General features: G+C 53.2%; 2 protein-coding genes across 4 annotated transcripts in view; both read right to left on the bottom strand.

Annotated features, from left to right (window-relative positions):
- Positions 1-53: 53 nt before the first annotated feature.
- NDST2 (N-deacetylase and N-sulfotransferase 2) lies at positions 54-8,403 on the bottom strand. The gene is made up of 15 exons (XM_024740678.1): positions 8,057-8,403; positions 5,901-7,429; positions 4,472-5,817; positions 4,192-4,279; positions 3,719-3,873; positions 3,348-3,533; positions 2,958-3,086; positions 2,644-2,826; positions 2,461-2,557; positions 1,971-2,094; positions 1,669-1,843; positions 1,300-1,470; positions 1,085-1,194; positions 785-887; positions 54-690 (listed from the first exon to the last, which is right to left on the bottom strand). Exons 3-15 carry the CDS (start codon positions 5,474-5,476, stop codon positions 565-567), a joined length of 2,652 nt encoding a protein of 883 aa, XP_024596446.1. The 5' UTR covers positions 5,477-5,817; positions 5,901-7,429; positions 8,057-8,403; the 3' UTR covers positions 54-564.
- Positions 8,404-8,765: 362 nt separating this feature from the next.
- The window catches only part of CAMK2G (calcium/calmodulin dependent protein kinase II gamma), a 53,184-nt gene continuing 50,950 nt past the window's right edge, over positions 8,766-10,999 (bottom strand). For all 3 annotated transcript variants that reach the window (XM_024740698.1, XM_024740713.1, XM_024740721.1), the window contains one exon: positions 8,766-10,768. The gene's annotated coding sequence lies outside the window, so the exon portion shown is untranslated. The remainder of the gene's footprint in view (positions 10,769-10,999) is intronic.

The following is a 10,999-nucleotide window of genomic DNA, read 5'->3' as shown; positions in this document are numbered from 1 at the left end:
AATCTTGATACTTGCTTTTATTCTAGGTTTCTCCCACTCCAGTGAGGCAGACAAAACACAAAAATAAGGATGTTTATTAAACTCATTTCTAGCCCACAGCTAGGGCTCATATTCAGCTCTGTGAGCCACCGTCTGACCTCATCCCCATTCAATGTGAATGACATTAGAGAGGCCGGGCCACAGGTAGATCCCATTGATCCCACAGTAAGGGGTCCCTCCCACGGCCACTATAGATAGATACACTGCTGGGGATAAAAGAGGGAAAGCACTGGATTAATACATTCCTCTACACCCTGCCTGGACCCTCTCATTTCCCCCCCTACCTTCCAAGACCATGGGCCAAAGGTGCCTAGTACCATCTTGTGGGGTATCAAGGGAAGCCCCTTTATTAGACCCCAGAGCTATGGGAAAGGGATGCCCTTCCCTTCTTAGCCATCCCAGGCCTCGAGGCCACTGAGGTAGAAGGGGGAGGGGCCAGGCCACTCTAATCCCCCTTGTGGGCCCTGCTCTGGGCTTGCCCCTTAGGGAAGAAGGGGGCTTTTCCTGGTACGGGAGGCTGATACATCAGCCCAGACTGGAATGCTGCAGTTCTTCCCGAAGCCACGAGGGCACTGGCTGTCCAAGCCGGCTCAGCAGCTTCGACAGCTCCAAATTATGGTTCCGGAAAAAATCCATAAGGAAAAGGCGGGACTAACAGGAGAAAAATGAAGTCAGAAATGGTAAGGAGTGGACAAAATCAGATCTTACAGGTGGAAAGGGATACCCTGTCCCTGGCTTTGCTTACCTCAGTGTCCATATCTGGGTACTTCCGGCCTTTGCTCTTGCCTAGACAACGAGTCTTGCCACCTTCAAGTCCCTGGCACCAGAATCCCTTATCTTCATCAAACCTGCTCAACAAGAAGAGGCCATTAGGTGACAGAAAAGAAATCCAAGCCTCATAAATGTACACTACCTCTCCCAGCCCAGAGGGACACATGTCTCTCCTTGCAAGACAGGGTAAATCCATGTCTCTTCCAATCAGACACGGTCGACCTGCTTCCCCATTTCCCCCAGAGTCATCCTCCCCTGGGCCATGCTCTCCCACCTGAGGGTCCGTGTGTAGTTCAGAAAGGGTGTGATACCCAGGAACTTCTGGATGCTCTCCATTGAGGCAGCTGGGTTGGTACGCAGTTCTTGCCCATCCACAATCAGCAACTAAAGGGACAGGGATGTGGTTCCCTCTGTATTCCTTAGAAGCCTCTGGGCTGAAGGGAGAAGGAGGGGAAGGGGACCCCCATGTGGGCTACTGGGGAACTGTACCTGTCCAGAGGGGTAATATGTCAGCCAGCGTTGCAGATGGGTGGAATAGTAGCCAGGGACAAGACAACGGTCCTGTAGGGAGCGAAGTGCCAGAGGCGCATGGGAGGAGGCTGAAATCACCTGGTAGAAGGTATAGTTCAGAGCAACTGGGTCTCCATGTGCTCGCTGATGCTGAAGGACAAGGAACAGGAAGGCAAGGAATTGGTGATTTGACAGCATTGTTCTGCCCTTCCTCTTAGTCTAGTGAACAGACCGCATAGGCACCCCTCCCCAAGGCACTAGCTTAGTTTCCCTACCCTCATTCCTTTCTGTCTCTCTAGCAGTCACCACCTCTCTTAAGTTCTGATGTGTGCCTAGCTTCAGGCTCACCTGGTACCAGGAGTAGGCCCTGTCAGCAGGGTTGGTGAGCACAGTGATGATCTTGGCTCGCGGCAGGAGGGCAGCCCCCCGACGTGGTACAACCTCTGAGTCGAAGTAGGTGGCACTTTTTTCAAACAGGAAATCAGTGCTGGCATTAGAAGGGACAGGGAAGAAATCCATGTACCTAGGAAGTAGTAGAGAGGAGAGGCAGAGAATTTGCAGAGTGAAGGGGCTGGACATCTGTGCTGGGAGAAGCTGGAATGGGGTATTTTAGGGGAAGGGAGTGTCCTGAGAAGCATTCCAGGTCTCACCAGTCAATGCCCTTGTGGTAATTAGGGCCGCTGAAAAACTGAATCTCCTCAAAGGTGCTGGGGCTCGGGAAACTGCTAGTCACAGCTGGGTGCAGGCTCAGGAAGAAGTGAATAGCTGTGGTCCCTAAATGAGAGAGAAAGTCCAGGCCATTGTGGGAGAGAATCCACCTCAACAACATCAGCTTGAAAGAGGTGAGAAAATAATCACTCTGGGTGGTAAAATACCGTTTGGCCAAACTAGAGCGAGAAAAGGAAAGCCTGAGAGAGGCCCAGGGAAGGGTTAAAATGGTAGTTCTCAGCCTTGATTGTGCATCAGAATCACTTGTGGGTCTTTCAAAAAAAACTCAGCAGATGATTCTGATGTATAACCACGTTAAGAATCACTCAAGGGACTGGATTAATGAGGGGTGGGTATGAGAAGGGAGTTCCTTGGCCAAAGAATTCTTTGGGTTTAAGGCAAGGCAACAGAAGTTGCCTAAGGATGATTCACCTGTCTTCTGGGGTCCCACAATGAGGAACTTGGGGAGCCGATCACAGGTTTTCTCCTTGGACCAGATATCTTTGTGCCTCTTGTCGTCACAGGGATTCTGAAGGTGAGGCCAAGAATCAGATAATCTTTTCCTCAACGGCCACCCCCATCACATCTCTAGGTCAGCCTGAGCTCCACCTATACCTGCCAAAGGGGGCTTCGCTCTTGAGGGAAGAGGTCAAAGTACTTCCGTGCGAGAGAGACAGGAGGAAGGGTCTGTAGGCGCAGCCGTGTCCAGCACTGGAGAAAGCGCACCAGGCTCTCAAAGGTGTACAGGCCCAGCCGATCATTTCCATAATTAGACAGATGAGTCATAAAGATGCTGATCTGAAAGGGGGTGCCTGCATGTCAGATTTGGAGAGCCTACCCCACTTCAGAAGTGGGCTTGGTGAGCAAAAGTCTCAGTATGCAAACACTTTGGCTGTCCAATCTTCTAGCCCTTCCTCTCGGCACCTTACCGGATTAAGCAGCACTGTCAGAAAGAGTTCTCCACCTCGGATGCTCCGGTCTAGTTCGCGAGAGCCTCCGGGATACTCATTATAGAAGATCGTGTGAGTGAAGAGGCCACACGTCTGCCGTGGCAGCACCTGAAGGGAAAAGAACAAACAGGGACAGATGAGATTTGAAAGGTAGAATGAGAAGTAGATTAAGGACAAAAGACCTGAGGCATTAGGATTCCCTGGGTTTGTAGAGGACTCAGTCTGAAGTTACAGCAACAAAGCTCTTGCTATGTGCATTATGACTTTTCATCTCTCTACCCCTTATTATATGGATGAACTTGGACAATGCAGGTTGGAGGCTGTCCAAATGTGGGAGTTTGATTCAAGTCCGTATTGGGAGTCCCTCACCATAACGCCATTGTGAATGAAGCCACGGCGGTAGCGGGCAGGGCGGAGATGGGGATACTCCTCAGTGCTGGTCACCTGGATGCCCCACACGGATTTCCAGGCCTCATAGAGCTGTGTGTGGATGGGATACACGCCGGAGTGGTGGGGGGCCACAGCGTACCCCAGATCCGTGGGAATCCCATGCTCCTGGGAATGGCAGAGACTCTCACCAGGACCTGGTGAGGTTTGGGGAGTAGAGGGTAAAGAGGGTGGGGATGCCTCCACAGAAAGTAAAATGGAAAGGGTGGGGAAAGGGTACCCCATTAGGGTAAGGTTGAGAAGGAAGCATCATCTTTGGGAGAAAGTATGGGGAAGAGATCCAAGGGTCTCACCAGAGCAAACTGTTTGTTGAGCCTCATCTGGTCAGCCAGCACGGAGCGATTGTGGAACAGGTGTGGCTGCATGTGGCTCCACATGTGGGGGAACCACCAGAACTCTTGGCGGTGCTTCAGCAGCATGTCGTCCCCTGCATCCTCCTCCTCTGTCCCTATGACCACACACTGACCACTGACCACAGCCGGTCAGCCCCTGTGCCCTCCTTTGTTCTGTAACAACACTGACCACTTTCCATCCTTGGGACAACACTGCTGACCTCTGCCCACCTAAGACTGTCTATTTTCCCGATTGCCAACCTGCCCTCCAGCCGCCCATGCTAACCTAAATTCATACCCACTGCTAGCTCCTCATAGCATTCTGACCCCAAACCTTGCCCCTTTTCTCCAACCTGTCTGCCCAGGAGGATGGACAGTGAAGAGACAGATCAAACTAAGACTGATACACTGAAGGAGCAGGGGAATAAGCTCACCAGTATGATAGAACTTGCCCGAGAAGCCCAAGTTGAAGGTGAAGTTGGGGACTAAGGTCCTGAGTTTGTTCTGGGTGGTCAACAGAGCCTGGGAAGAGTAGCAGGGACATGAGAAATCAGGAGACTAAGAAGGAGAAAAATGAGAAGTAGCATTCTTCTTGCCTAGAAAGGGTAGGGAGCATACCTATGACAAGCTCAGAATCAAGGAAGGGAGTCTGATAGGACAGAGCTTGAAACAGCTTCTAAGGAAAGAAATGAGTCAGGAAAAAGAAAGACTGACCTCAACATCAGCCACCTTCATGCGGGTTCCTTCCTTGCCCACAAAGATGTCATCGATGTCTACCAAGATGTAACGGTCAAGGTCCAAGCAGAGGCGCTTGCCAGTGAGGTACGCAACAGCATCAACAAAAACGAGTTTGTGAAGCCAGAAGGAGAGGCCATGGCCAAAGAGCACCCGCTGGATGCCATCGTGAAGCCCCAAGTCCTGTACCACAGTGGGAAGCCGAGCCCGGCGAGGCAAGGGTCCTGGCACCGGGGGCTCAGCTGGTCGAAGGCTGGCAAGAAGCACTGGTTCATATGTGCTATGATTGGATTGGAAGATGGTCCAGTCATCACCGGGCAGTGGACCCGGCTCCAGGCGGCTGGGGCGTGTGAGATGCAGTAGTGGGGCAGAAGGATTCACTTGGTAGTCCTGGAGCCCCAAGTTTGAATGTAGAAAAAGGGGAAAGCCCTTGAGCTGGGCACTCAGTAAGCTATGCTCATGGGCTCGGAAAAAGCCAATGATGCCCACGCCATACTCCACACAGTACCGGTCTAGCAGTTCCCGACTCCAGGCATCCAGGTTGACATACTTGAGCAGGTTCTCATAGATGACCAAGACATACCGGCCATGGGTATGATCAGTCAGTGTGGGCATGTCCCCTCGGCCAGGTGCCAGCTCAGTGCTATAACGAAAACGGCTAGACTCCAAGATGGCCACAATCTCCTGCCCCAGCTGTGAGTATGCACTCTCCACAAACACAAGGACCACGGGTTCAGTTTGTGCTGTCTCTGGCGGCCTGGGGGGCCGGGGTGGGACTGGCGGCCGTACAGGGCCAGGACCAGCTGCCCCACCACTACTGCAGTCTCCCAAGGGCAGGGGCAATGGTTCCTTGGCCTTGGGGCTGGTGGATACGTAGTAAGCCAAGAAGCCCATGGAGCCCAGACTGAAAGCGATCAGCAGCAGTATGAGGCGGTGCAGTTCCAGCTGCCGAGCTGGGCGTACCACCTTCCACAGCTTGAGCATGGCGGGGGAGGTGAGGCAGGGATGGGGACCACCTCAGGGGATGGGAGGTAGGAGTTCTATAGGCTGAGGCTCTCTTGGGAGGGTAGAAGGATATGAAAAGAGGGGAAAGGGATTCCTGCAGGGTCAGTTCCCTGAAAAGGTGGAAACAAGTCCCCTTAGTATAGGATAGGGGAGGTAGAACGGGCAACAGGGGGCAACTGGACAGAGTCCATTGGTCTCAGGTCACCATGGCCCACTGGCCCATGGCTTCAGGATGCAAATCTAGCCAGGCTCCACCTTTGGTCCTGGCTGAGCTCCTCACATCAGAGGTCAGCAAAGTTCACAATCTCTACCCTCACTATCTGTAAGACAGAAATCAATGGGTTACTTCTCTCCTTGAAACTGTGTCATTAATCCATTCCCCTCTTCACCCCATTTCTCTTACCTCCTGCTCACAGGCTGGTTTGTTCTCCAAAAAAAAAAGCTCCTGTAGAAGAACAACATAATCTGAGTCTCATACTTTAGCTTCACAGCCTGTTCCCTTTCTTAGAATACTGTCTAAATTCTCCCCCCTGAGCTAAGCTCAGAATTGAAGCAGTATATCCAAGGTCTGGAAGGGAACAAATTTCCCATCGACAAGAGGCCAAACAGCCCAGGAGGCTGAAAATGAACCTGCTCTGAAAGGAGTTCCCAACCCGTGACAGAGCAGTTGGTCAGCCAGCAGGAGCTCTGTTCATCCTGTGAAGAAGGGACGGAAAGCCCCAGAAGTCCCGTGCTCCAACCAAATATCAGATAAGAGGAAACTCATGTGTCTGTTAATGTTCCTCATCTATCAAACCCAACACCACAGGTTAACAGCACTAACGAACTTGCAGTCAGGTGGGGAAATTCAAGAGGGAAGAGAAATGGTGCTAGCTAATCATTCTATTACCTTCCAAATCCAGAACCTGGGGATTCTCTTTTCCATTGCTTGTGAAAAATTACCCATCCCTCCCCTTTATTTCACTTGTGCTAGTGTCAAGAGGGGTGATAACAATGTAGCCCCAGAGCAGGCCACATCACTGGCACCTAAGAAAAGCTAGAGAGCTGAGTCCAGAGTTTGTCTCCCTATCCACTCCAGTTCTCTTTCCTAACTTAGCCTAGGTGGTACTACACCCTCACCCCTGAACAGCTCAGAAGGGTCCTGAGCTAGCCTGGAGAGACATGAGGGATTGAGTCCTGTTACAAAAACAGAGCGAACTGAATGGGGCTGCATGACAGAGAGCAACAGGAGCTTAAGTAGTATACAATCAATTATAGAGAAGGAGTAAGAACAGTCGGATCAGAAAATAGTTTTAAGGAGACCTAATTCCGGAGACTTTTTTCCTTAAGTAGATAGACTACTTCTAGAAGCTTTACCGTCACTCTCCCCACCTTAGTCACTCGAAGTTAAGTCCAGTGGCTGGAGATCTCTCTCTACCACACATCCCACACACACACATACACATCTCCGGGTGATTAAGCAGAGATGGGGTCCTTCAGAACTGAGAGAGACAACTTAAGAACAGTTCTGCTTTGGCCTGGGTAAACTAATCGGCGTGAAAAGAGAGCTGGGAAAGGATCAAAATGGTGATGGGAAGGGACGAATCCTAAGAATCAGAGGAAACTTTTTGGGGCAAACACAGTAGTGAGAAGAAGTCACTGTGGGGAAGCAGATACTGGAGGTGTATCACCCACGAGGTTAAGAATAAGTTAACATTCACCGAGGGCTTACACTTTGCCAGACATTCTTCTAAGAGCTTTCCATATATCTAATGCTCACACCGGCCCTAAGAGGTAACTAATATTCCCATTTTACATATGACTAATTTGAGGTCCAGAGAACTTAGCAACTTGCCCAGGATCACACAGCTCAGTCAGTGGAGGAAATGGGATTCAACGTCAGGCCTGTCAGGCTCCAGCCCTGGTCTTAACCACTGCATTTTAGCTTCGAACCTAGAAGAAACAGCAATATTCAGGAAAGGGGTGATGAGGGAGTACTGGGGTGGGATGATAAATGCTGAAGCGGGACCACGGCGGGGAGGGGGCTAAAGGTGCGGGCGCAGCAGGAGGAGAGCAACAGAGGGGGGTGCTGGGGAAGGCGGGGGTGTGGGCCCCGCGCTGGGAGACCAGCACTGCAGATGCCGCGGGAGGCGGGGGACAGAGCAGCGACACGGGCGTGGGGGGCTGGCACACGGGGGTCACGGATGGAGGGCCCTGCTGGTGGGAACATGGGCTTACAGGTGGGTATGGAGAGAGTCGGGCGTGGAGCATTAAAGGGGATGGGGCAAGGGGCGCGTGGAGGAGTCTGCGGGGACATCGGGGCGGGCGTCGGGCTAGGGGGAGCCCCGAGGGGAGGAGGAGCCCCGTGCGGAGGGGACGAGCCGAGGGGAATGAGGCCACTGCCAGGGCGGCCTGCGGAAGGGACGGGGGAGGGGAGCGCAGGCCGCCCCGAGGGGCGGCCGGGGACGCCCCTGCGGGAGGTTTCCGTGGCCACACTGAGGGAAGTCTGTGAGGGGAGAACTGCGGGGACCGTGGCTGGGGGCCACACTCTGAGAGGGGGTCTCCTCAAGGGCGGCTCACCCGGCAGACTGGGCGGCGTCCCCGCTGTCCCCGGGCTCCGCCACGTCCCGGGGCTGCCCGGCTTCCCTGCTCTCGGGGCCTCGGGCTGCGTCGCGGCGGCTCCGCCATCTCCGAGCGAACGCTCTGCCGCAGCCGGGCCCAACCACCGCTCCCAGCGGGGGGAGGCGGCGCGCAGCCGCTCGCGGCCCCACTTCGGGTCCCCCCCGCCTCCGGGCCGGGCCGCCGCGCTGCCGAGGTGCCGGGCCGCCGAACGGTGTTCCGCAGCTCTCGGCCGAGTCGCAGCCTCATAGACGGCGGGCTCCGAGCGCCCCGGCAGAGGCGCCCCCCTCCTTCCCGCGCAGTGGCACGGTCCAGCTAGCGTCGGCGCCGAGGGTCCCGGAGCCGGGGCGGGCCGAGGGTGTGGGCTCTTCCACTCGGCCCGGCGGAGGGGGAGCCGGGCCAGCCCACTGAGGGGCGGGAGAGCTGTCCTGGACGCGGGCGGGGCCCGGGGGCGGGGCGAGACTCAGAGCTCACCCGCTAAGGGCCCGAGTTCTTCCCCCTGCTCCAAACCCGCCTCAGCAGACCGGGGGACTAATTGGAGGCTGATGAGTTTATGAGGAAGTCTTATTCTAAAATGAGCCCAAAAGGGGTGGGAGAAGGTACATCTCTCCACCTGAAGCCTTGTAACCCAGGCTGTTAAATCTAAGCCTCCAACAGCAGTAACACAATGGAGTGTTTAAAGGTTATTTTATTAAATATCTTCAAGGTTTCATTGTAACAAAGCTATGAAGGGTCTACCAACATTCAGAACAAACACTATTTTTAAATTATTTCTATGTCATCATGCAAAAATTCTGCATCAAATGCCTTCTCATTTCCTGTTTAAAAGGTGATTTTTTTTTTAATAGTCTATTGTCTATAGATGCTGACATTAGCCCCAGAAGAGGATTAAGAATGCTAAGAAGTGGGGCTGGAGCAGCCATATGAAGCTATGGGTCTTAATGAACTCTAAGACCATTTGTCTTCAAGCCAGCAAAACCAAACCCTGTGGTGAAGGTGTCTGCGTGCTGGTACTGCAGGCTGCAGGGCAGGAAAGGGTTAGGGCCCAGGGGCTGGGGCATGCAGGAGGTGCTCAGAGGAGCCTGGCTAAATCCAAGCACCAGCACCTGTGAGTCTGCTCTCTTCTCACCTGGCTCCAAGGTAAACCTGTAGCTTTGCCTCTTCTCCCAGGTCCTGTGACTCCTTAAGGCAGTCCAGGGAGCTGGGGCCTACCCATCTATCCCCCAGTAGTGCAGACATTTGTGCAGACAGGTCTGCACAGTTGTTTTGGGGGAAACCAAGGCCATGACCAATTGCTCCTCCATTATCTTCTCTGCTATCTGCTTATACATTTTTCCCTCCTGGAATGGAACTCCTTGAGCACAGAGAGGGACAATGAATGTAGGAGCCTTGGCTCTGGACATCTCTTTTGGGTACATGCAGGTGAGAGACAGGGTGATGCCCATGCAGATTGTCCAGCAGTTAAGTCTATACTTCAGTTGGTCAGTAAAGAGGTCTCTTTGTGGAGGATACCTCTTCTTGCCCGAGTAGTCAGGTCAATCTCAAAGACAGGAAAAGAGATGGGCGTGCAGCAAGGGAAGAGTAAGAAGGGAGGCAGCCCCGAGGGCAGCCTGAATGCATAGAAACAACCATCACTCAATCCCACTGCCTCACTCTTCCCATCCCACAGGGGCACTTGGCAGAGGGCCCAGGTCCAGATGAGGGTCAGCACAGGGACCACCAGCATGAAAAGGCAAGACAAAGATGATCCAAATCAGCACGGAAACAGAACTGCCAAAGGCAGCAGGGGGAGCCCAGACCAAGGCCTGGCTCTCTCCTTGCTAAGTTATAAGAAAACAAACACGAAGCAAAGCGGCAACCCCTCCCACTTCCCAGCTGCAAGGATTGGGCCTCAATAGCAGGGCCCACGTGCATTGTGCATCCTATAGAAATGGATGAGTCAGTGAGTGCATGTCAGACTAACACGAGGTTTCTCATCAGCTTTGTAGCGGACACACTTCTGCAGCACCAATTCTCTTCCCGTCTATACTAAATGGTACAGTACAGCAATGTCCGGGCCCTGCTTCTCAGTCCTGAGCCCACTGTTTCTCAGCTGCCTCCACGGCAGGCTGGGAGCTCCGCGTTCTCTCCCAAGTCGGTCTGTTGGCCATGATGTTCTTCATCAGCCTCATTCTAGGCGTGTATACAAATTCTGAAGACGTCCATTCCTAGACCTGGGGCAGGTAGGCCACCTCAGGGGCTGTAATCACATCACAGCCCCCAAAGTTCTGTCAGAGTTCTTGCCTGGTCCCCTGAGTCCATGGAGGCCAGAGGCTAAGCTCACCTCTTCAGGGCTGGTAGGTGAGCCCATTGCTTGTGCCAGGATGGGCATCACACAAACTCCTGCCTTCTTGCTAGCCCAAGGGCTATTGGTGGTTTTAAAACGCATCACGGTATGGATCCCATTTTTTTTTAAACGATCTTCTTTTCTTAAATGTAAAAAACACCTCGGTACAGCAGAGACAGACACGAAGGGCGGGCGGGAGGGCTGCATGCAGGGGCGTGCATTGGCTGCTGCCGCTTTGTAATTTAATTGTTTTAAACCTCAAACGAACAGGACTGCCGCTGTCACTCAGGCCCTCCAGAGCCACTGGCTGCGAAGGTTTGACCTCCGGCTGGGATCTCCTTATGCCCCTGTCAAACAGAACAGACGTGGTAACAGAACAGAGGACAATACCCACACAGAGGAGTTCCAGAGACTTAAACACACTACATACGTGGTCAAGTCTGCCTGAGAGGGTGGAGGATGGGGGAGAAGCTAGTATTTAAACATAACACTGCCTCACATTTGCTTACTAAGTGCTTTACTTACAAGTATATTATTTAATCCTCACCACAACAAAGGAGGTAGGCACCGCTCCTTTT

This window comes from Neophocaena asiaeorientalis, unplaced genomic scaffold (assembly GCF_003031525.2).
Source record: "Neophocaena asiaeorientalis asiaeorientalis breed wild unplaced genomic scaffold, Neophocaena_asiaeorientalis_V1.1 scaffold484, whole genome shotgun sequence".
Classification (NCBI taxonomy): Eukaryota; Metazoa; Chordata; class Mammalia; order Artiodactyla; family Phocoenidae; genus Neophocaena; species Neophocaena asiaeorientalis.
Note: the sequence above shows the minus strand (reverse complement) of the source record. Positions and strands in the feature narration are given on the sequence as shown.

What these genes read in the sequence shown, in the direction of transcription:
- NDST2 (XM_024740678.1), bottom strand. Translation starts at nt 5,476, where the DNA reads ATGCTCAAGCTGTGGAAGGTGGTACGCCCAGCTCGGCAGCTGGAACTG. An exon ending in AGCGAAGCCCCCTTTGGCAG is followed by an intron (nt 2,558 to 2,643) that starts GTATAGGTGGAG and finishes CCTCACCTTCAG; the next exon opens with AATCCCTGTGACGACAAGAG. An exon ending in ACCCAGATATGGACACTGAG is followed by an intron (nt 691 to 784) that starts GTAAGCAAAGCC and finishes TTCTCCTGTTAG; the next exon opens with TCCCGCCTTTTCCTTATGGA.